Below are 25,783 nucleotides of genomic sequence, written 5' to 3'. Positions count from 1 at the left end.
TTTTCACTCTTAGATTTCTTCTTTTTCCTTTTGGAAGCTGAAGCTTCAATATCTTTATCAGCTGTTAGCTTAGTTACAATGCCCTCGCCTGTGTGATCGTCATTTCGGCTGCTGTCGAAAGGATGTCCCGATCGATTTGCTCTATTTCTTCCTCCAGTATTTCTGCTACATACGCCTGAAAAGTTTTCTGAGACATTATCAGCGTAGCAGCTGTGAAGAATTGTGATATTATACTACCAACATCCGATTCATGGCACCTGCACGAAGCATAGTCCTTCAGGTGAGGAGATCTCTGATACAATGACATTAACATCATTAACGACATGTCGTATCGGCTAATTCAGAGCAGTTGTTGAGGAGACCGGTGATGCTTTTCGGGCGTATTAAGGTATTACTCTTTAGTGTTAACTGTTATACTGTTGGGACTACTTAGATTTGAGAACCAAGTTGAATTCTTCTTTGCTTCAGTTCCTGGTTTGCACTTCTACTAATGATTTTGAGTCTTCGTGGTGGATCTATAAGTGTTAGTTGGTTCCTTGGAGGTCCTCACAACCTTATGTTGAGACTTTTATGGTTTCTGCTGCCTTCATGGTGTTGCTTTGTGGTACCGACATTACATTGAGAACGAACCGAAAAGGGAATCTAAGATAATTGCCCTCGTGGGCAGCACAGTTGATAGGATCGTCGTCCTCCCCATACAGGATGGAAAAGACTTGAATTCCAGTATCATCGATGACGGAAGGAATTTTTATGGGTCTTTTTCACAACATGGCTGAGATAGTCGGTCTCAGCAGAGGGTAACATGGTTTTTTCTCCCGGAGACTCGGATATTTCGTCCAGCAAACAGGAAATCGACCTCAGAACATATGCAATTTACAGACAATATACACGGAGCAATATGGCTTAGTCACTGATGCTCTTAAAACCCTTCAACAACAACAAAGATAATTGTATATCAACTTGTTCAGTGGTTGTATATGTACGACATTGTATATAGTGGTCGGGTTGCCAGGAGAACTAACTGGAACTACCTAATACAATAAATAAATAAATAAAAATATCAACCTATTCTCAATGTCATCTTCAGTCAAGTCAGGAAGAGAGCCAGTGAAATATATGTCGAGTTTGTTGATATTTCTTAGTTAATATAATATAAAACTATAACTATGTACAATTTAAAGGAGTAGACAAAAAATTGACAAACACCAACTATAAACAAATATACAACAGTGTTAGTATGGGGTCAGTCTGCAAAGCCAGTGACCAACATCTCAGTAATCGATAAAATGCTCAGAATAAACTTAAGGCCCAGAAGCAAATTCGTTCAACAAGGACTCAATGGGTGGAGAAATGTGGCAGATGCGTAAAAACTAAATGTCTTTGGTTGACGCATAACAATCGTTGCTTTTTAGCTCTTTTTTTTTTTTATAAATTATGAATCAATCCTATTTGCTGATTCGCCTGAAATGTGGCTGCGCACATTAACTCGCCTATTATTAATTTTATTCCAAAAAAGGGGTCTGAGCCAAACTAGTTACATTCTTTCTAATATGGACAGTAAAGAAATTTACTGTAATTGGTGACCGCCGTTCTAGGACATAAATATGTTGCTTGATAGAGCTTTCTGGTTATCTATATAATAACAAAACTTCCTTCAGATTCCCTTTTGTACCACAATAACTGTACTGGAGTGCAGGTCGAATATAGTCGGGTTGACTCATCTAAGCAGCAAATTGGGAGTTGATTATTTATTTAATCGACGGTCCCTCTCTCTAAACTCCACTTAATAAAGATCTCTGAAGCATATGAATTATTTGTATTTCTTATTTGTTTAGTTGCTGTCCCATTCTCAATCCCTTTATGACAATTTCTTCTTGCAGCCTCTAAATTGGTCCATTAACTGGGAGCGAGCGAAATAATCTGATTTTGATTCATTAAAGAAAATATTTCTTCGTGTGGAAGTGGAATTCTTATTAAGTATTTTATAATAATTTAAATTATAATTTATAATATAATTTAAAAAGAACCGACCAGATATATTTTGTTTAAACAGCATTTTAAACATTAATTCAAAACGGTGGAATAAATGGACAGATCATCGGTTTAGAGGTATTACTCTTCACTTTGGAGTGAAGTGGGTACTGAGCACGTGCAGTCACCAGCGCGCGAGCACCACGTAAGATTTACACAAGCAATTAGGGAACCAAGGCCCCCTGAGAGATCTAACGAACGGATAGACAAAATCAACAACCTTTTCGAAATTTCATTAATGAACTTCTACTGATTAACTACTATGAATTTAACGTTGTAATTAGAACTTGAATAATGAATTAATGTGAAAGGAAAGCTGGAGCACACACACAGACAGTCTCAGTAGCTTATTTATATAACCCAAGTTTGCGTGGTATCATTGATGGACTCTCTAAACTTCAAGTCTGTTTCGTGCAAATTTCAAAATTAATTAAATCCTTGACCATCTTCTTACGCTCTTGGAGTAATCGAATTTCAGGGGAGAAGACGCTAGGAGATTACAACGGATTCCATATGGGTAAAAGAATACCTTGCGAATTTCATGTATACCATGAAAATATTCTTTCCACATGATTAAGCAGAAATACAAAATGCAAATTCCTTGAACAGTATGAATAAGCTGCAAAAATAATTTGCTTAAAACTTAGACAGTAAATTCAGGAGGCACAAATAAAAGTATATTTGACCACTCGCAAAACTAGCATGAATCTACATTTTATCAAAGTGGTTGTGTTTCTAGTACGCGATGGAATGATAGTAAAAGTAATAACTATCTGGTTTGGCGTAATAAAGAAGATACTTTTATAGAACTACAAAACTTAACAGATTTAATCCTCAATGTAGATCAAAAAGTAATTATATAATCAATCAACAGTGATACATCATTCCATGAGGAACCACATCATTTAAATGATATTTAGGATAAACAAGGTTCCTCAAGTGGATCGTCGATTTTTCTTTTTGGTTTGAAAAATATATTAAGGAACCTTCGCTATTCTGCTCATTATATGTATACAGTCATTTTCGGATTCTTGTCAACAATAATAGCAGGCCGAATTTTGGAAAACAGAGTAGGGACCATCTTTGTAGACAACCACACAGATGTCTACAACCATCATCATCAAAATTCCTGAACAAATACTGGAGCTCCTAAAATTTTATAACAGGGATCCTTGAATAACTTATCTATTCATGAAGAGACTCATCTCGTAATACAGTGGTTATACATTAAGGAAGCAACGTCCAAAGAGGTCACTATTCCTTGGGAACCTTGAGAACACGGAGATTAAGAGGGTTTCCCCATGAATACTATAGCTTCTCTTGATCTTAAAGAAGTAACCAAACAAATAATCTCAACCATCTGCACAGCCCTTCATCATTGAGAGTTCAGAATTATCAATCTAATTGCAGTGCCCACTTAATAAATGACACCACGTTTAGTCTTTCATAAAAATTCACGAGAAGTGTTCTAAAACCAAATTTAATCTACGATTTTTTTCATAAGAGTATAAATTCTATGAAAAATTGGTAGATTTTTATTTATCTGATTTCAGTGTACTTTGGTTTGGCTCGACACATATTTTTAACAAGACGAAATCCAAATTTACGAAATTCCATTGACTGGGAGACCACCTGTTACATTCGGACGGATATGATGAAGAAATTCTGTAGACGTTTAGCCTCTACAGGGACACCTTGAAAGTGGCAATAAAATTCCCGGAAAACAACTGAAGAAAAATTGTGGTCACGTTCGATGAGTTTGAAAATAAACAGAAGCGATATATTGTAGTTCAAACTTTCACCAACAAATGATGGTGCAAAGATTGTCCAGTAGGCTGGCAGGTTGAAAGTAATGACCAGCTTCATTAAATTGCTTTAACGTTCCGTGTTACGATTTTGTAATGGAGCAACGAACAAACGAATATGAAATTTTGCTTTATTGATCAAACTTTAAGTTGTACCACTGTGTTTGAATGCTATAAGCGGTTCAAAGACAGACGTGAGGATGTTCACGATACCCAAGAAGTTGGTGTACGTCAATCTCTCGAAATGAGATCATAGTTGCTAAATTTCGGAAAACTGTGTCAAGAGATCCAGATCGTCGTTTGACTCTCAGAATGATGGTTGATTAGTTGGATATTAATAAGGAGAACATTCGTAAAATTTTGAATTGAAATTAGGGAAAAGAAAAGTCTATTCAAAATTTGTGCCACTCAATCTCAAGTATAAGCAGAATCAAATAAAAGAAGAGTATCATCATGCGAAGACTTCATCTAGACTTCTCAAGACAATCCTAATTTCTTAGAATGTATTGTTGTTGGGAATGAGTGTTGGGTGTTTCAGTACGACCCAAAGACGAAGCGTCAGAGCATGCAGACTTCAAAATCATTATAGAGACCCAAAAAGTTTCGTATACAAAAGTCCAGGATCAAGACGATGCTGATCATATTTTTCGACAAACAGGATGTGATTCACAAGGAATTTGTACTTGAAGGGGAGAGGTCAATGTTACGATCTACGTACAGGTGCTTCAAAGACTATTGAAGCGCATTTCCCATGTGAGGCAGCAATTTTGAGAGAAAGGCAGCTGGTTCTTTTTGCTCGACAATGATTCTGTTCATTCCGCACTTGTTGTGAAGACATTTCTGAACAAACATGGCACAAACATCCATCCACCATACTTTCCCAATATAGCACCAGCGGACTTTTTTCTCTTTCCCAGGGTGAAAACTGCCCTTAAAGGAAAGAGATTTCAGGATGTTGTGGACATAAGGAAAAACGTAACCTACGAACTGAACGATATCTCATTGGAAGCCTGCGCTGACTCTTTTCAGAAACTTTTATAACGGTTTAATAAGTGCATTCAAGTATGGTGATTACTTTGAACAAAAATAAAACCATTTTTGAACTCATTCACTTTGTGTTCCTTTTATTGAACCAGTCCGTGAACTTTATTGCCACACCTCATGTATATATTGTCACACCTCGAGTATACACGTTTAGCAGGAGCCACGATTCAAGAAAAGAAAGACATTACTGGTTTCTCCAAAGCATCCATCTCAAAGGTTTTTAATGATTGGAAAGAAAGCCATTCTTCAACATCTCAAAGGTGTAAATGTGGTACAAAAATAATAATTCGAGAGCGAAGCAATCCTAAGGAGGACTCTACGGAAATATAGGATATCTCCTGTGCAGCAAATAACATCTGAATTTAACTGAGCTCAGAACTGCCCTATTTCAACCCATACAATGCGCAGGGATTTGAAGATATTAGGTATTGGTAGTCGCCTGGCTATTGTGAAGCCACTTGTTTCAGTGAAAAACAGAAAAATCCGCTTGCAGTGGTACTGAGAACGTCGTGATTGGACAGTAGAACAACGGAAGAAAGTCATGTGGTCAGACTAATCACGACACACTTCGTTTTGCACTGATGGTAGGCAGAGAATGTGGAGAACCAAACGAAGCGATGGACCCTATTTGCCTTGTTAAGACCACCCAAGCATGGAGGTGGTATCATGGTATGGGGAATGCTGTGTTGGGTCCACTGACACAGGCGGAAAGTCGAACGTTGTCCAGGGAGTACCTGAATTCTGTATGAGATCTACTGTACCATGCAAGTTACACTTTTATAAAACAGCACATCGTGCCAGAATCGTGCTATGGTTCTGAGAACATGACACGGATTTCCACCATCATCCCTGGTCCCCACATTCCTCCTAATCTCAATCCTTTTCAGAATGTGCTGGAGAGAACTATTCGGCAACGAAGTCTTCAACTTTCTTGCACTTGCGCAATATTTTTCTGGAAGAATGGTTACAGTTAGATCAAAACGCACTAAAACATTTCAGAGAATCCATGTTACGCCGTATGCTTACCGTTGTTCGAGACAAAGGTGGCCCGATTCGATACTGAATGAAGGTTTATATCTTTTTGACCAGTATGTTTATTATAAGTATCCTGGAATTTGGATTCGAATGCTATTATACGTATTACGTAGTTGGTAGTCTCTTAAAGCTCTGCAAATTAAAATAAATTTTAATTTGCAGATCTTTAAGACAAACCCTCATTGCTGATATGCATCCTGGAAGTTTATCCACATACCATCAGAATTTGTTGAATGGCGCCAGATGATTTTGATTGTAAGGTCGTTGTAACGGCTGTACTAACGTCAGACCTGTTGATAAACGAAGAGGATTTCTATTATTTTTGCTATAATTTATATTTAATAAATTATTTAAAATGTACTTTTAATAGGAACATATGCTGCCACAGGCTTCTACCAGCCTGTTTGATTTTGAATAGTTTGCCAAGACTTGTGTTAAGACTGTCATGTGTGGAAAGGGGCCAGTTTCAATTGGCAGCGGTGTCGTTAATTATAAAGCGAACCCGCTCTTAATTGATTGGCAGCATAACACCGACATTTAATAAGGCAGTGGATAGGTAGTAATTACTAAAAGTTCGCGAATTATCTGCTCCCAGTAAATACTTTTGCGACCTTTCTAGAAACACTCAAATTAGGGAGTAAAATTTTAAACCAAATAAAGAACTTTGAACATTTATAGGGCAGAATATTTATTTATAACAGAAGATAAACATGAACCTGCGGTCAACCCTTTAATTCGTAGAGCTCAGCCTAAACTTGTAGGTAAAACTTATTTGAAAGGAAAATTGTTTTAAATGTATTTTACTGTTTAAAAAAATATTCAGAGATTAGTATAGAGGGACAGAGGAAGTTAAAAGTTCAATATGTCAGATTCTGTGAACAAAGATCGTCTAAATAACAAAATAATACAAGGGCTGTTCGGAAAGTAGTGGCAACACTACTAAGCACATGCATGGATTAGCAGGAATCACGTAGACTACGTATAAAATGAGATGAGACGACAGCAGTATCAGCAATTTCGTATTCGTGCATGAATGGGTCAGTTGTTTCGCTGGATGGAGAGTTGTAAGTGCGTGCTGCAGGTGTTCTGGGCTATGTTTAAAAAACGAGATCTTGGATGAAATTGAAGTTATGATTTGCAGGAAGAGTACTGGCATGATACATTGACCTATTGTATCGTGGGCAGTAACCAGGTAATGTGAAAAAGGTGATGATTATTGTGTAAGAGCTAAGTTCGAATATTAAAATTGGATGCATATTTCAGGAATGCTATTTATTTAAATTATGATCATGATTTTTTTTTTTAAGGAAAAACATAAAGCTCTAAAATTTTTTTTTTTAAACCGTGTACTGTAGGGAACCTTTCGTGTGCAGCAAACCTTTCGTGTGTCAGAAAAAAAAAATTTTTCATATTGGTTCCAAGGGTTTTGCATATTTTAAAAAAAATAAAACTAAATTTTAGTTTATTTTAGAACAAAAATTAATTTTTGTAAAAATTAAGTTAGCATTCATAATAAAAAGATGCATTTTCTTAGTTAAAATGATATTTTCAATTTTTATTTAGAACCTTTTGACAGAAAGAACAACCACTAACTTTCATTTAGAATACATTTTACAGAAAATGAGTTGGATGAAATAACTAATAATTCGATAAAAATCGAATTATTAGTTATTTCGTTTGTACCAATACAAAGTTGGAGAATTTTATGTCTCTGTGAATTGTCTGTGGATTGTCTGTCTTAAGAGGAATTTTTGGATCTTCAAGGAGAAGCGTTTCAAGCCCCTTGAGTGATGAAACTGGGGGTAATCTGCTTCTCAATCTTCTATCCATATATGGCCAGAGTGGCTGAATAACGTTTAAGTCTGATGATTGTGCAGGCCATGGAAGATACAATACTTCGGGACGACTACAAGGGCAGAGGATTTCACAAGATACAGAGAATACGAGAAACAACACCGTATTTAGCACTCACGGACTTGAACCCCGGCACTCAAAGGACGTGTGATAGGACATAAAGAATACCAAGATATTGCTGCTCAAACCATTATTGATCCTTCTACAGGTTTGACTGTTGGCAAAAGACAATTACGATGATTTTCCTTTGGCATTGCCCTACGTAAACTCTTTCTGATGATGAGTGATAATTGTCTGGAAATATAATGGTGTGCAAAACTTAAGGATCAGTCCGGTTTTCACCTGTAGCTTCTAATCGGAGTGACCTGGATATGTAAAAAGCATATCAAAGGAACCTCGTGAGGTACAGAAATGATGAAGGAAGCAACACTGACACAACGGAAACAAAACGGTACAGAGGGACTTTATTCAAAAATGGCAACATAGCACTGGCTGCCATTATACAGATGCATCACTGCCAAAGATGGAACAAAGGGAAGAGGTGGTCCTCAGTAGAGATATGGCCACCCCAAGCCACCACCTGTACATACTTAGAACAATGTTGTTGATAAGTTCTTGCGGTAACATCGTCCATTCCTCTGTCAGCGCCATCTTCAGCTGGTGAACATTTTCTGATGGGTGTGGACATGCCTCTAGATGTCTCCCTAGGGCGTGTCATATGCGTTCGATTGGGTCTAGATTGGAAGAACGGGCAGGCCAATCCATACGAACAATGTCTTCACTTTCTGAAAGCATATCAACAGCTGCAGTGCGATGGGGTGTGGTGTTATCATCCATAAACACGAACTCGGCGCCAATGGCACCTCGGAACAGATGCACATGGGGAAGAATTACCTCAGTACAATAGCGTGCGCCGGTTACAGTACCGCCTTCCATTATCTGGAGTTGTGTACGTCCATCCAAGATAACGCCTCCCCAGATGAGAACACCTCGACCTCGACCATATCGATCCCTTTCAGTGATGATTATCGATCCCTTTCAGTGATACCGTGTGCCAACCTCTCGCCAGATTAACTGACGTCCAGAATCGCTGCCGAGATTGAATCTACTCTCATCAGTAAAGAGTACCTTAAGTAAAGATTTTGTGGGTGTAACCTTTAGAAATAGTGTTGATCCTAGAAATAGTGTTCATCATAAAGTTTTGCACACTAGTGTATGATGTGTTTCCAATCGTCACGTTTTTCTACTGCATCCTCTTTTTTAGCATTACTATCATTAGCGAGTGGCTTTGCCATACATTTCAGCTTTATGAAGTTCTCGAAGAACTGTTTTGAAGAACTTCGGATAGGCATAAGGGATTTATAGGGGACGTATAAGAATTACAAAAAACAGTAACATTACAGAAGTCGATACAAGATGCTGGAAAATATGGTCCCATGACATCCGCTGGGCGTATGATCGCCTCCAATGGATAAACAGGTCTGACAGCAGTGAATCATGCTCGAAATAAGGACATAAGGGCATTATATGATTCTGTTCCAATAAATTCCATTCTTCCACCTGCGTAGACATCAGCTCACCAAGTGACCGAGGATTAAACCTTAGCGTGCAATGAGACGCCCAAGGGAGTCCCACACATGTTCGAAAAGAAAATCTGGGCGAACCGCACCTCTAAAAAGTCACACATCGGGTTCGAGGATCTGTTTGCGGTGCCCTACTCAGTTACGGTACCCCTATCAAAATCATGAAGTTGCTTGCTGTTAGCACCTTTTGCTGTTAAAGCCAGATAGCGGTCCGTTCTGGTTGACGTAGCTAGCTCTTCTTGTAATGGTTCCTGTCTCCTGAAACTGGGTTTCTGTTGTTTCCATAGTGCCGAGACCACTGGAACCTCGAGTTTGCGGAGTTCGATTTAACGGACTTCTGATTTAATTGACATAAAAAAGTGACTGGTACCAACAGAGTGTATTCTGAGGTGCTCACAAAACAGAGGAAACAAGGAACTCATGACTCACAAGGTCCCATTCTGTTTATGGATAAGCTTGCTATCATTCTGTTTCTTTATTATAACCTCACTTAACAGCATATCACTATGGTCCTAAGAAACCTGATGAAAACAGGAGTACATAACTGAGTGTTGCGCAGATATTAAAGTTGTTAGAGAGAAATTACTGTAGTGTGTTTCTTTCTGAAATCTGTGAGGAATGTGGCTTGAAAAAAAAACCAAATCGTATTAGATTTAATGTATAAAGCAAGGTTAAGCTTTTAAATCTACAGGCAGTCTCTTCTTTGTGCTCACAGCAGAACAAACTTTGCCTTCATAACGAGTTGTATTGATATTGTACTATTTTCAAAAAAGAATCAAGAAATAGCTTGGATAAAAAGGGAAAAAATGTTTATGACTGACTTTGATCACCTATACTCGAAGTAATTAAAACACAGTTGATATTATTTTATCCCTTGCACTACTGGTTCAACTATAATCCTGATTTTACAATTACTTAATTTCGTATTTAAAATATTAACTAATTAAATTCAAGCTAATATCGCAAATCGATTCCTGGATCTATGAAGAGTTTGAAAAAATTCGAAAACTAAGTTTTCGAATGATATATATGATTAATCATTGTAGGTGCAAAACTCGAGGCCAATATCGTGAACATATACATTCAAAAGGATTTGTTATTATGGTCTTTCGATGTTTTTTGGTGAAGATGTAATAGTAAGTTTACAATCATTGGAGAAGAGAACACTAAAACCACAGGCGCTTCAATTCAACTATTTAAATTGAAATGAAAGCGTTCAATTACCCAGTAAACCTATTGCCTCCTTTTAATTTGGTAAATTGTATCCTGATAAAAAACATTCTAACCAAAAATGGTCTCCATTCATTACGAGCATGTTCTTGTTTTGTTATAAAAATTTACTAGCAGTTATTCGAAGTCCAGTTTTGAAATACCCTGTTTGTTATCAACTCATGGCGTTGTTTACCTGCTCACATTGCCTTTTAAAGGGAAATCAAATCTCCAAGCCTTACATTTCCTCCCAATACACTCAGAGAGGGTTCAACACCCCTCTAATTGAAGTTAATCGAGGGAAATAAACAACACACATTTAATAATAGACTTCCGGCGAAGCCATTACCTCTGTCCTTTGTCCTGTATTTCCTGGCTCTGCACCACAAGGAAGAAGTAATCAGATATAGCACCTGTTCCATTTACTTACGGAACAGGTGAAGCTATTTCAAAATCCTAAGGGAGTCAGTAAATTTAATGCCAACACCCACTCACGTTCGTAGTGACTAGCTCCTTTCAAGCACAGACACTCGATCAGTTTTCTACTCGCTGTCCTGTCCGTCTGTCTCCTGATGGAACGTGTGTGATCATTGTTTGGATGCCTCACTGAACGTATCTCTGAGAGTTCCCCTCGGTTAGCGACAGTCCCTTACCTTACAGCTCTCCTACGCTATTTCTTGGTTCACTGTGTCCACCCTCTCGTTCTGTTTTCCGCCTTGACTGCCATTAGTGACTTCGTGCGACCTCTATCAAATACAGGTGTAGATACCTTTCTCTCTCTGCCTTGTAGAAAAGTCTTTGTTGGCTCTTGAAAGACGTAGTGGGAATAAAAACCCCATAGAATAGCTTTCAAAAGTCAGGCAGACTCATACGTACATGTGTGTGTCATAGCAGAGACTCTATAGAAAGTATACAGGAGAAAGTCGTATTGAATTTTTCCCTCGAGAGTACAGTCCTTCTCATGAATAACTTTACAGAGATCCCAAGTGCGAATATTTTAAACGGAATTGCTAAAACACAATTTCCTTCTTACTGTATACCTGCAAACAGTACTCAACCTTTTTTTCATGGGAGGAAGGAGTTTATTCATCAAAAATCCAGGAGAAACACCAGCCAAATCTTCACCATGGTTGGATCAACAATCAGTTTGAATAGTAAGAGAAACTATAATTCTGTCAACTATTTCAAGAATCCCCTCTCTTCCTCTGCACACCGGGTGGAAAAAAAAACTGAGTTCGAATCCCAGGAGGAATTTGTATGGGTCTTTTTCACAAAGTGGCCGAGTTTGTCGGTCTCAGACGAAGGTAGCGAGGTTTTTCATCCAGCAAACAGAAAATCGACATCCGAACACACACACAGTTCACAGACAATATACACAGAGCGTATGTCCTTAGTCGCCTATGCTTCTAAAACCCCAAAACAACATCATCAACAACAAATACGGTCATAAATATCCTAATATTCTTTCGAAAACCTTGGTATGAGGTGACCACGATAGAAAATCGTCATGGAGAAGCATTAAACGCTCTTCTATAAGTCACCTGTTTAAATTAAAACTTCTGAAGAAAGCTTTTTATTAAAAAGAACAAACTCGCAGAATTACTGCTGCAGTTTAAAATAATATAAATTATTTTCAGTCCGAGAGAAACGTCACATTGTTCTTGAAAACTAGCCAAGTTTCTTGATGATTTGTGACATATTGTCACATTCGCTAAACCTAGTGGAAGAAAATGTGAAGTGTGAGAAATTTGTAACACATCAATAAATACGTCCAAGACAAGAGCTGTTTGTTTCTTTCGGCACCAAATTACCGAAGGAACTGTGAAAGGCGTGTCATCCGAACCGTTCAATTTTAAGTTTTCTCTGAGCGTTTTATATTGATGTAGCCCGTGCTGTTGCTACTGGCAATCTCAGATGGCGTATGCGTTGTTTATACGCTGATTCATGCACTACTCGAAAAAAATAATGGAACACGTAGAAAACATGGTGGAACTCGTTCAGCTAGCGATGAAGCAGGACAAAATTTGGTTTGTGGTGTACCATAAAATAACTATGAAATGAGGAGACATCGAGAAACTTCGGACATGTATAATGGATATTTACAGGGATTGCATAAAAATGCATAAGAATTACCAAAAATCACATTACAGAAGTGGATTAAAGATGCTGGAAAAGATGGTCACATGGCATCAATACGGCGCATGATCTCCTACAACGGCTAAACAGGCCTGGCAGTAGTTAACCATGCTCAATATAAGGGCATCTATAAGATTCTGTGGCAACAAATCCCATTCTTCCACCAGCGCAGACCTTAGCTCACCAAGTGATCGAGGAGTTGGCTGTCGGGGTGCAATGCGCCGCCCAAGAACCTCCCATACATGTTCAGTTGAATTTAAGTCTGGCGTTCATGCTGGCTAAGGCAGTTGTTGTATATCTTCAGTTTCAAGATATTCCTCCACCCCCTTGAGCTCTACGTTCAGTGGCGTTGTCGTGCATGAAAAGGAAATCTGGGCCAACTGCACTCCTGAAAAGTCGTACATACGGTTCGAGGATCTGTTCTCGGTACTTCTGCACAGTTACGGTACCACTATCAAAAACATGAAGAGGGGTGCCACAGTTGATCATTATTCCACCTCACACGAGAGCACCGCTTTCACCGTAAGTGTCCCTTTCTCTGATGTTGGAGGGATGGTACCGCTTTCTTCCTTGTCTCCAGATGAAATAGACTCGTCAGCAAACTTTTCAGTAGTATAACATTATTTACCTCTAGAAATAATGCAGGAAATGAACATTCTATGTGCACTTAATGAACAGTGGTTTCCGATTTTCAGAATCATAAATTTTATAAAATTTCAGCTGACAGCGGTTTTTTATTTATTCAGAGACGATAGATAAAAGTAGAATCGCCATCCTCTCCACACCGCGTGGAAAAGACCTGAATTCGAATCCCGGCAATGACGCGAGGAATTTTTATATGCCTTTTGCACAACGTGGCTGAGTTAGTGGGTCTCAGGATTGCTAACCAGAAAAACTTTCGAGCCTAAAGGCAAGTAAGTCGAGTCGAAGGGGTTATTTTACTCGAGAGAGAGTCCTCTGGATTTGAGAAATGCTAATGTATCACCTGTATACTCGTATAAAGACAATTATAAGAACGAAATGGTAACTATACACCGGTCAGTGGGACTTCAGTGATAGAGAAAATCATGGAGATACGAAATGGAATTCTGAAGGGTATATAACATAGTTTTGTTAATGGAAAATCATATTTAGCTATTTTGACAGTTGCTCAATAAGCTGAAAACAGGGTATGATTTCGACATTGTTATTTGGATTTCAACAAATAATTTGACGTTCTCTCACAAGAGTACTGTGTAAGTTGGAACATGATGGAACACTGGTAAGATTCTAAGATGGATTTCAGGGTGGATGTAGAGCAGGAGTCTCTACATCCACCTTGTATGTAGTTTTGATGAACGGTGACTCTTCTGATTGGTATAACGTTAGAGATGGGGTCCCCCCCAACGATCGGTTATGGGACTGATTTTCATAAATGACATGATGACGAGATAGAGAGTGTGATGTCACAAATTGCAGATGATGTAAAGATTAAGAGAGTGGTTAATAATCAACGCCAAACAGCGCTCATTCAGGATAACTCGATTAAGCTTCAAAGACGATCAGAAAAGTGGCAGCTATGTTTTATTGCAGCAAACTTCAAGATCTTACTTACCCTTGGGAAACAGCAACCCCAGAATAACTTATACAGTTGGTGAGATTGAATTAAAAACAGAGGAAGGAAGAAAAGAATTTGGGAGTTACGATGCAGGCGGACATGAAATTCTTCGAGCATCGACAGTCGGAAAGGAAAGCTCATGGTATCCTATTGAACTTTTACTTGTAGAGACAAGATGTCAAAACTCCACTATATAAGGCATTAAGGGTCCAAAGAATGGCAGACTAATTAGTGAAATCTGCAAAAGGGACATCCCTATGAGGAAAAACTTCGAATATGTGGGCTACTGATCTCAGCAATTAGGCATCTTGGAAGAGGGGACCTGAGTGAGGTCTATAAGACTCTGAGAGGGGATCCTACCTATCTTATTTTCAGGCCACGAGAAATCACCACATCTGCCCATTTGTATATGTCCATAAATTGCATGTGTTTTCTCGTGGATTTTCCTGTTTTTTGATGGACGAAAACTCGAGTTTCAGGGAGAGAAAAAAAAGCTTGCTGTCTACGCCTGAGAACTTTGAAAGGGACAGCAAGATGAATGAACGCGAAATTTTCACTCTTCTATGAATGATTGCAAATTACGGGTTGTCGGTAGTTTTCTTTTAGGCAGCGTTTTGTTATTTACTGGAACAAGTTTTTCCCAGGGTTAGTTGGGGCTAACCACTTTGGGGAAACGCGAAGGTCAGCTCAACTCTGTATAATTACTGACGTGAGATAGGACCACATTTTCTTTCATTATTATATTTTTGTATGTAGAATTTTTTTAAGAAAGATGCCAGAATAGGAGTAGCACCTGCCTTCCCCAGAAGTTGATTAGCAAAAAGAAACTTCAGTTGAATTATCTTATAAAAAGGCGTATAAATAAATTAGCAATTAAATTACAGGAAAAATTAAGTTTTATTTAGTAAATTTAAATTATTAGAACTTTAAATACGTGATTTTACATCACTGTAATATTGTCTGGAAATAAAGTAGGAAATGAAGATTCTGTATTCTTTTGATGAACAGTTGTTTCCGATTTTCAGAACCATAAGAAAGAGCTTTCAAGAGTTTCCTTAAATTTCAGCTCACCGCTCTTTATTTATTTAGGGTTCATCTCCCCGAATTGCTTTATATTTCACTTAATATTACATAACACTTATCCCAAAGAGTATGAAGGCATCTTTCATGGATCTTGCTTACCAAAGGTGTATTCTGATCCCTCTACGTATACAGGAACCTGTACGACTACCGTCTAGATGCTCAAAGAATTAACGGATCATGAAAGAAAACACTCCAGACGGCTGTATATTTTAGATTAGATAAAACGCACTACTCTTGCACTTGAGCACGTAAATAACATAGCCATTATAGATTGTAAGACACTCCAGAAAAAGTGCTGGTTTCACGCATGTCACATGATTGATGGGCAAGATGAATATAAAAACAAAAATTAAACCATAAAACGGTCAATCACGCAGGCGTCCAATGAGAAAACGAATATTACGACCCAATACGCCAGCATCTTTATTGTCACCATAAATTACTTCGTGGTATTAAGATAACAGAGAAAAGAACAGCTGGGGTTGCTCTTTCGAAAGATGCAGCTATTTCTCGTTAAGGAGAGATATTCCCTATCACTGCGTTCTCTCTCTCTCTCTCTCTCTCTCTAAGTCACTAATAAAAAGAAAAGGGAAGTTTGAGAGGCGCAGTTATAGTAATGATGTACATTCTACTTATCCGTCTTTTTTCTCCAGAAAAATCTCCAACCATAGCAGCTCTTTGGCTTTAGAAAAGCGACATTTAGAATAATCGATATGTATCATCTGTTCACAAAGGCAATTACTAACTCTTATTTCTGAGATTCGCATAAAATCTTTCGTTTTCCTTCTCTTTTTCTTCCTTTTCAATATCGTAATAATACGACCAGAAGGATGCTCGGTATCCGTGTAAAGGAATTTTATGATAAGTACGAAGAAGGTCATACGTAATATCCTTGTTTAGTGGTAAAAAAAATTCGGGAACTTCGAATTATTATGATCGTTAATGAATTTTAAGAGTCACATGCAGTATTTCATTGCTTGTTTGCAGTGCGAAACAGAAGCCGATGTTTTAAGTTTTTCTTTCAAATAATCAACCACCATAATCTAAAGAGAGCTAGCTAATGATCAGGATTGTACTCTGTTCACAATTTGCTATGACGTCAATAAATATCATGCGAATATTAAATTTATAGTACAAAGGGTTTCTAGAAAATTTTTAAATAAAACGTTCAGTCCTTGGGTTATTAAAATTTGATTATTAAAATGACTCCTTAACAAAATGAAACGCAGATTGTAACCGAGATAATCATAAATCATTTCCATTCAACAGGTGGACTAATCCGCGCTTCAATACACCGATTACCCACACACCATCCTGCTTCTACAGAGATCAGTCTGACCTGCCGATCATGTACGAGAACAGAATCATAAAATAAACGTTTATCATACTGAAAACAACTACATGATCACCAAATAATAGAAGTCCTCCTCGTTAGGCTAACCAGTCCTAAACATTAAACACGCTCCCTTTCAAATTATACGACGCAATGTGCGTAAATATTTTCAATGCTTGATTCTCTCCAAACAAAGATATCTGACCAAGCCCAAGGCAGCCAATTTTCGGATATCCAATATCCAGATTGAGCTAACTAATATTCAATTCCTCACCCAATTAGGGAAGACATGCTTTAATCTCTCAACGGCCATTCACCTTATCAGTTCCAGTCTGTTTTCCACAGTCCATTATGGGTCCACGTCAATTCATTGCAAGACAATTCGGGGCACAACAGTTCAGTGTACAAGACAATTCGCTGTATATGATTTGGTGGAAGACAACTGGTGGCCACGATAATTGGTGAGTATGACAAGTTGGTGTATGCATGCCAGTTCGGTGTATCACACAGAGATCAGAAATTTTAAAAAAAAATCAGTAGAAGGTTTAGAAAACAGGAGAAATTTTGGCGACTTAGAAAGGAGGAATGCAGAAATTTAGAAAAAAGAAAAGAATATATTTTTATCCATTCATTTTGTATAAAAGGATTCACACCGATCCTTCTCATAAGCAGGTTGTAAAGTGAGTACGTGCCTTTTCAGCATGACTCCGTCTGTATTGTATCACCTTTAATCCAGATAAGATTATTTATTATATTTTTAGGCAGCTTTGCTTTTTTTCAAGTAGGTTTGCCAACCTATCCTTAACCCATCCACAGTACTAGCCTACTACTAAATTCTTTCAATGAAAACTCTAGCGCGAGTGGCAAACCGAACGTCAAACTGAGCATCACCCAGTCAGCATCTGTTAATGATCTCTACTTTTGGTCTCTGGTACAACCCCCCCATCCCCATTTGTACTTCCTAAAAACATGCAACCTACAGAAGTAAAAGTAAAGTGCAAACAAGGTTCTCTTGTATCCAACCGTGGCACTTTTTTAATAAGATTTCCTAAAAAAAAGTAGAATGTGCATTCAGAAGGAAGGTGGATAGCATGCTTCATCAAAAAACATAAAATATCAAGGACTGTATGGTGACCACAAATTTCACCATTTACAGCACGCATGTTAATAGTTTGGATTTTTTATCTTGCTTAGCCATACACTGAATTCTCCCAAAGAATTCACCGAATCGTTCTGCAAACTGCATTTCCTTCTGTAATAAAAAGTTGAACCACTCTAAGAAATACAAACGATTACTCATCTCGAATAAACCAACCGAAAATTTGACACTCCAATTTTTAACCCGTAAAGCAATATTAGCTTCGTGAACTCAATACACCACTCTTCATTTTGGCCTGTAAATGAAGCTTTACTCTCGATTTTTCGTTCTCTCACTACACCTCAGGTCGTATAAGATAAAATATTCTAAAAGACTTTGGGCTTTTTGCGGAGGAGGACTGCGTTGAAATATGACCAAGGCGAAATACAAAGGGAAAAGAAGAAAAGAAAAACGTGGGGTCAGTAATATCCCAAAACACTTGTTCTAGCAGTAGTAACAGGTCCTAGTGCCACTTAGCGTTATTGATAACGATACCGTAATGGCATTGATGGCTATAATTTATTGCCAGTACCATTCGATGGCAGTACCGTTATGGAAACTTTGACAAATGTCTTCTTTTAAGGCGTTCCGGTCCGCTTAATGCGACATTGTTTCAGAGTCGCAATGTAATGTCGTATTTCCTCTTTATTTTTTCCCTAAGAAAACTTTCACCTCATTCTTAGTACTGGTAAGACGTACAGAATAGCTCTTTTTGCGGCAACACACACAAAAACACGCAGTGATAAGAAAGATTATAAGAAAATGATAAGAAATAAGAAAATAAAACTTCTTAATTGCTATTTAGATGTCTCTTTTTCGTTCAAACCCATGTTTTCTGATTCCGATCAATTCTAGTTTATTTATACATTCGAAAAATTTTCTATTCGATTAGGAAAAAAGTCTCAATTTGAAACGCTTACTTGTGAGGATTCAATGAAACAACCCCTTAATTTCATTAATGCAAACACTGAGCTTCGTGTCTCAAGGATTTTGTAATTCGCCGAAATTTTAAAAGCAGCTTTAGAGCATTCACCATCCTTATTAAATCTCTGAAAATGCAAATTTTTTGTTTATCCACAATCTGTGAAAGGTTAAAAATGACTCCAACTTTAGCATCGAAAAGTGTGGACAACTTTGACACAAAATGTCTTTCTGGATTGGTTTGAACAACTTTACTATTGTTGGTAAAGCATATTGCGGATCAAACGCATTATTTTGAAAAAAATTCAAAGAAAGAAAATAACACCTTAAACTTCTGAAATGTATTATGTTTTATACAGAATTATATCGCTAATTTGAAAAGCGTATAACTCTTTCATTTCTTATCCAAACTTAAGGAAGTTATGAATTATTTAAAGAATTCTTATTTTGAAGTCTGGAATCGCTAATCCAAGTTCAGTGATGTTTGAGTTAAACGGTGGGCATACAATGCCAAAACGTTGAGTAACAGAGAAAACAAACTTTTCTCGAATTTCTGAAAATATTAAAATAGTGAATACAATCAATGGAAACCGAATTATCCACGATAAAAGTAAATTATCCAGATCAAGAAAGAGAGATTGTTGTTGTAGGGTTTTAGAAGCATCAGCGACTAAGGCCATATTGCTTCTTGTATACTGTCTGTAAATTGCGTGTGTTCTGTGGTTAATTTTCTGTTTGCTGGACAAAAAACCAGAGTTTCCGGGAGAAAAAGCCACACTGTCCTCGCTTGAGAACGACTAACTGAACCACGTTGTGAAAGAAAGCCCATAAAATTCCTCACGTCATCGACAGCATTCGAACTGAGGTCTTTTCCACCCGGTGCGGGGAGGACAGCATTCTACCAGCTGTGCTACCCCACGAGGGCGAGCAAGAAAGAGAATAGGTTTAACAGTATTAACAAATGAATATGATTGGTCAACTTTCATATCTTAATCGAGATAAACCTATATGGAAATAATGGTAAAGGGTGATACTTGAGGAAGATACACTAATATGAAATTTAAACAAAATTCATAACTAATATAAACCATTATAAATGCTGTTTCTTCAGGCTCCTGAGTATTTGCAATCTGTCTCCTATTTTTGGTTAGTTTTCTCATGAGTTTTTCCTACTTTTCCAGACAATTTCATGAACCCAAATATTTATATTCTTCCAGGTAAAATCTCAGTGTATGATTTTCAGAAATGAATGACTTGATAGAGGGACTCGGCCCTCTGGTTCTTTGTTGTTGTTCACTGTTCGATGCATGAATAGTCATCACTATGTCCGTCCGTCCGCATGAATAACTCGGCTTCAAGTGGACGCATTTTCATGAAACGTTTTCATGCGTTCTCATACGTTTTCAATTCATACGAATTGAAAATAACTAAAGGCCCATTGCAACAGAGTTAATCGCTTTATCTTTGATAAGAGAGACACTTCCTTGAGGTGATAAGCCCTCGTGAGTAGGGCAGTTTGGATAATCACCGTCATTCCCACATCGGTGGAAAAGACCTAACTTCGATTCGAACTCAGGTCTTTTTCACCCGGTGTGGGAAGGACGGTGATCCTTCCAACTGTGCTGCCCACGAAGGCTTTGTTTTTGAAATAAAATATTTGTATATATTTCTAACAGCGAATTTCTTTCATACAGTTAGAGTTCATGGGTTAGGAAACAAAACTAAAAGTTTCGATGCAACAGTTAACAATCAGATAAAAATGATGGTAGAGATCGGTTACACCTTTCTCGAAGACAGTAATAAAAAAAAAACCCTTAAATAGAAACTATCTATAAGGAATGGAAGCAGTTTGGTTTTCATGGCAAATTGTAATCTATACCGCATATAACCCCAATAAGACCAAACATCGTTTGGAGTGCCCACGCGATTAGCACAGCGGTGGAAGAGGCTTGGGTTCTAATCTTGTATCAGCGCGAGGAAGTTTTGTTGTCTTTTTTCGCAACATGGCTGGGTTAATCGGTTCCAGGGAGGGTTGCATGGATTAATGTGCTGGAAACTCGGGTTCTTCATCAAAATAATAGGGAAACCGACCAAGAATGCGTGCTTTTACAAACACCTCATTACCTTAGTGGTTTGAGTGTCTAACACATATCAACACCGCACGTACTCTTATGTCGCTTTACTGTTTGTTGAATGAGAAACCTGAGTTTCGGGGATAATAAACAGTGCAATCCTCGCCCGAGACAAACTAACTGAGCCATTGTGGAAAAGCCTATAAAATTTCCTCTTATCATTGACTGGATTTGAACTCAGGCCTTTTGCACTTGGTGTGAGAAGAATGGGAATTATATCTACTTGCTACCCACGAGGGCATGTTCCGTCGTGGTATAGGGTTGCATTTCACGATTCGGAGAGGGACTGTTAGTCGTAATCTCGACAACCTTCAGTGACACCTTTGTGTACTGGCATTTTCGACAACCCTGTGAAACCTATACGCGTACAATTCTTTGGAATTGGACATTTTATTTTCTGACCCAATAATGGTTCATCCCATAAATAAAGACATGTAGAAATCACTTAATCTGAATGCTAAGAGGTTTTACAATTGGCCTAGCCAAACCAAAGTTTGAATTTGGATCACATAGGCAATATCTCTGACAAGCTGAAACATCGGATCAAGGAAGGCTTTGCAGCCCACTTCGATTGCAGAGATGGTGACTTCTAGGAGGAATGGTATCAAATTCCAACTGCTTGCTATCGTAAACTGTTCGAAAGTCTTCCCGAAAGAATCGGTGCTGTCATATATTTCATTAAACGTTACTGGTGCCCGATTATTTACGCCAGAAAAGTGTATTTGCTGATGTTCTTTAATGCTTATCTTAGAGTGATCTCTGACACACGAACATGGGCACCGATGACAATTTGATGAATGCCTCGAGATTATCGAAGGAACTTGAATAACATTTTCTGAAAATGCAAACCACAAGAAGAATATAAATTTAAGTGCTATGGTACTGTACTAAAACTAAAAGCAAGGAAGAAATGTATTTGATTAAATAAATATTACAACGGACACTAACATATAAAAACTCCATTTATTTAGAAACATTAAGTCATCTGTATGTCAAAAGGACTTTATCTGCTACGAGTAGCCATTTCCTTCTAAAAACACCTATAGAATGCGGCATTTTGGTGTACAAACTAGGTCTCTATATTTAATATATTTTTCTGTACAGACGTATATACGAGGTTTGTCGGTTTACTCCTTCGAATCTTCATCTGTGGTCGCAATTATCTTCACATTTGCACTTCACAATCCACATGACATCTTTCAGAAGAACACCATCAACATTGTCTGAGTTGCTACAACGGAAAGGAACTTTCATCGTGGTTACTAAGTGAGGTGTACAGCAATGACGTTTAGAGCAATAACCACAAAATTTTGGCTGGTACAACTTGATACTTGTACAATTCCCTCCATCGGAGAGTCTAACAGGAATTGCACTTTTTATGGTAGCACGACACGTGTGGTTTCTCTGAAAGAAAAAAAGTAATTGTTTTAATTGAAACCTATGTAGATTATAAATGATTAAATAATTAATTATTAATATAAAAATAAATATTTAATTAATTATATGTGCACACAAGTGTAAATCGAGACTCGTCAGACTACATGATCCTTTTTCACAGTCCAATCTTAGTGTTGGTGGCATCACTCCAGTCGACTCTTTCGATTTTTTACAGAATGAAGTGGCTTTCTATAAGCGCGTGACTACCAAATCTAAGATTCCTCAGCTCACGTCATACAGTTCCTTTGGAAATGGGTCCTTCTTTGTCTAAATTCAATTTTTCACTAATTTCTGCAGAATGGACCTTTTTTTCTGACGCACAATTCTCTTTAAATAGATATCTGGATAGATTCAGAAAATTAAATAAAAAATTACCTATATTGCACATATACTATGTTATCAAAAGGTTTGGTTCACTAATGAGTGATCACGGAAACTGCTGACTTGGAAAATATTGTGGAGGATAGAATGGTTGCGCAGAAATATAAATGAAGATGCAGAAGGTAGTGTAATTTCTTTGTAGAGTTTGCGCTTCTTGTTCTTTATTTCACAATCGTACCATCTGATGACATTTTCACAAACATCAGGTTGGAAAAACAAGAAAATAAAAACCGCAAGGAGACGTTTGCCTGTGCGCCTTTGGCCCAATGTAAACTCACTTCTATTCGGATGATCAATCTCCGCTGTAACGAAATGAGGTTTCTTTAAGAAACTTACTTTTCTGTAACCTACTGAATCTCTCATGTACAAACTATCAATAAATCATTATCAGACGATCCTTTGGGGTATTATGAAGGTCATTCGTCACTTAAAAGGGCGTCTGGATCCAGTTTTCGTCCTCCATAGAATGATTGGTAAGTTTAGATACGACGCGACAACTCAGAAAAGAATCGGAAGAAGAAATGTCCGATAATTCAAGACACTGCATCCTCACAGGAGGTTTCATGTGAATAGTTAACAATGCCGTCACGTTTACGAACAATCACTACATCTAGGTCGTTATCGTATTGGATTTCTACGGCGAACACGAAGTGATCGGAATCATAAAGTCCTGGGGTGTTTGTCTTTTTCGTTTGGTTAGTGTCTAGTTAAGAAACTCTTAGAAGTTGGCGAGATTCTGAAGGAATTAGAATGTTCATTGGGTAATCGATTGAATGCGTGTAGTAGGGTCAGCGAAAGAGAGAAGTGAAAGAATAAGCTATAAATTGGTTAATCCAATGATTTTTCACTGTTTTGTCTCTGAACCACAGTCTATAGTTAAAACTTTTAAACATGGTCGAAGAAGAATATATTGGGTACCCAATATAGCAATACTGCAGAAGAATATATTGGGTACCCAATATATTCTTCTGCAGTTGCATACTAAATGGAAATCGACCATGTTTAAAAGTTTTAACTATAGACTGTGGTTCTGAGACTAAACAGTGAAAAATCCCGGGTTAAGGGAGAAAAACCTTGCTATCTACGCCTAAGACCGACTAACTCTGCCACAGAGTGAAAAAGGCCCATAAAAGTTCCTCGCGTCATCGACAGGATGGTGATGATACCACTGTGCTACAGGCACAGATCGTCCCCTCCAACAGCCTGTACAGCTACTCCCTCAATCTATTCAAGCTGTTCACTTCCACAATATCAGACGGAAGCTCGTTCCATCAAACAACCACCGCCGGATAAAGGCAAACCTCCGCACATTCACTCTGCAACCATACCTTCTCAACTGGAACCTACGTCCCCCTTGTGTGTAGTCCGAGTAAGAGAAGGCGTAGTAGGATAAGAACATCAGCACAGCTCGCTCAATCTGTTCAAAGCCTTAAACACCTCAACCACACCATCCGGCAGGTACCCAATCTACAGACGCCGCAACTTGCAGCACTGAAGCCCCCCGGCAAGAGCACTATTGTTCCCCATCAATCCCAACGGCCTTATCCTCAAAAGTCCCACATCCTTCCCAAAATGAGGCCTCCAGACCTGCTTGCAGCACTCAAAATGCAGCTCGACCATTTTCCTACACAATGGAACAATTACTTCCCTACCCCTGCAGCAAAACCCTAGCATATCATTAACAATCCCTATGCGCTGTTCTGGCAGCTCCTCTGCACTGCTCAGAGAATTTCATATTTGACTGCCCAATTTCCCTTTTCATTTTCCACCACCCCAAGTGCAGCACCACACAGCTGGCATGTTAATCTGGAACCACTGCTACCCATATGTTGCACCTTGCATTTAGCATTATCATTAGAAGAGGCACATGATACAAGAAAGCAAGCTTATATAGCATCAGCAAAAAAAAAAAAAAAAAACTTCCCGTTCCATAATCCATTCACTCCAAAAGTTTGTCGAGTTCAGCCTTGAATTTATTTACTCTGTCAACTTCCACAACAACAGATGGAAGTTTGTTCCAGCAATCAACCACCCGCTGGCTAAAGGCAAATTTCCTCACATCTATTCTACAACTGTCTTTCCTCAATTTGAATCTATGCCCCGGCAGGTGTAGAATCTGAGCAAGAGGAAGAATTCCATCAGCATTGAGCTTGGTCAAACCATTCAAGGACTTATACTCCTTAATCAGATCACTTCACAGGTGCCTAGTCTCCAGACGCTGCAATTTGCAGAACTTAAGCCTTTCTTAGTAACACCAACCATTTGTTCCACTCACTAATCTCGTTGTCATTCTCTTTATTCGTTTCAGCAGCTCTACAGCTTTCCTAAAATGAGGCCTCCAGACCTGTACTGAAAGTGTAGCCTGACCATTGCCTTATACAACGGAATAATCACCTCCTTATCCCTGCTAGCAAAATTCCTATACACTGAGTGATCACCGAATTATGACCATCCCTATGAAAACTGAATGCGACCCGTTGACCACGTGAGGTACGAGAGTGCGGAGTTAGTCGACCTACGTAGCATAGATAAAGTGTCAGCGGTTCAGTAGGTAGTAAAATTCGGTGCGTGATGGGTAAAAGGAAGGATTTATCGGATTTTGATAAAGGACAGATTGTGGGTGCTCGACGAGCTGATGCCTCGATTTCCCAAACGGCTGAACTGGTGGGGTGTTCGAAAGCCGCCGTAGTTATAGTGTACCAGGAATGGCGTCAAAAGGGTCAAACAACGACCGGACGGCAATTAGTACTGCAAAGGTCAGCGAAAGGTTGATGTTAGAGGTGACCGCCGGGTCCGAAGACTCGTACAGGCGAACAGGTGCAGCACTTTTGAAGAGTTGACTACCCAATACAACATGGGCCAATCCGGAACAGTATCTGGCATGACCATGCGTCACAGGCTCGCACGTATGGGCTGTACCAGCAGACTACCTCTACGGCATCCTCTCCTAACCAAGGTTCATCGGCGTAAAAGACTGGTCTGGTGCAAAGAGCATGCAAGTTGGACGTTAGAAGACTGGAAGAAGGTGTGCTGGTCGGATGAGTCACTTTATTTACTCCACACC

At 38.4% G+C, this 25,783-nt stretch overlaps 1 protein-coding gene across 2 annotated transcripts in view; it reads right to left on the bottom strand.

The window, feature by feature from the left end:
- Positions 1-21,913: 21,913 nt before the first annotated feature.
- Positions 21,914-25,783, bottom strand: part of LOC150087875 (CCN family member 2-like) — a 40,377-nt gene continuing 36,507 nt past the window's right edge. For both annotated transcript variants that reach the window (XM_090370485.1, XM_090370486.1), the window contains exon 5: positions 21,914-22,305. In XM_090370485.1, coding sequence (XP_090226611.1) covers positions 22,045-22,305 — 261 coding nt within the window. In that variant the 3' untranslated portion in view covers positions 21,914-22,044. The remainder of the gene's footprint in view (positions 22,306-25,783) is intronic.

Source organism: Mastigoproctus giganteus, chromosome 3 (assembly GCF_048544385.1).
Source record: "Mastigoproctus giganteus isolate SK-2022 chromosome 3, ASM4854438v1, whole genome shotgun sequence".
NCBI lineage: Eukaryota > Metazoa > Arthropoda > Arachnida > Uropygi > Thelyphonidae > Mastigoproctus > Mastigoproctus giganteus.
The sequence above is the reverse complement of the archived record's forward strand: the minus strand, read 5'-3'. Positions and strand labels throughout refer to the sequence as shown.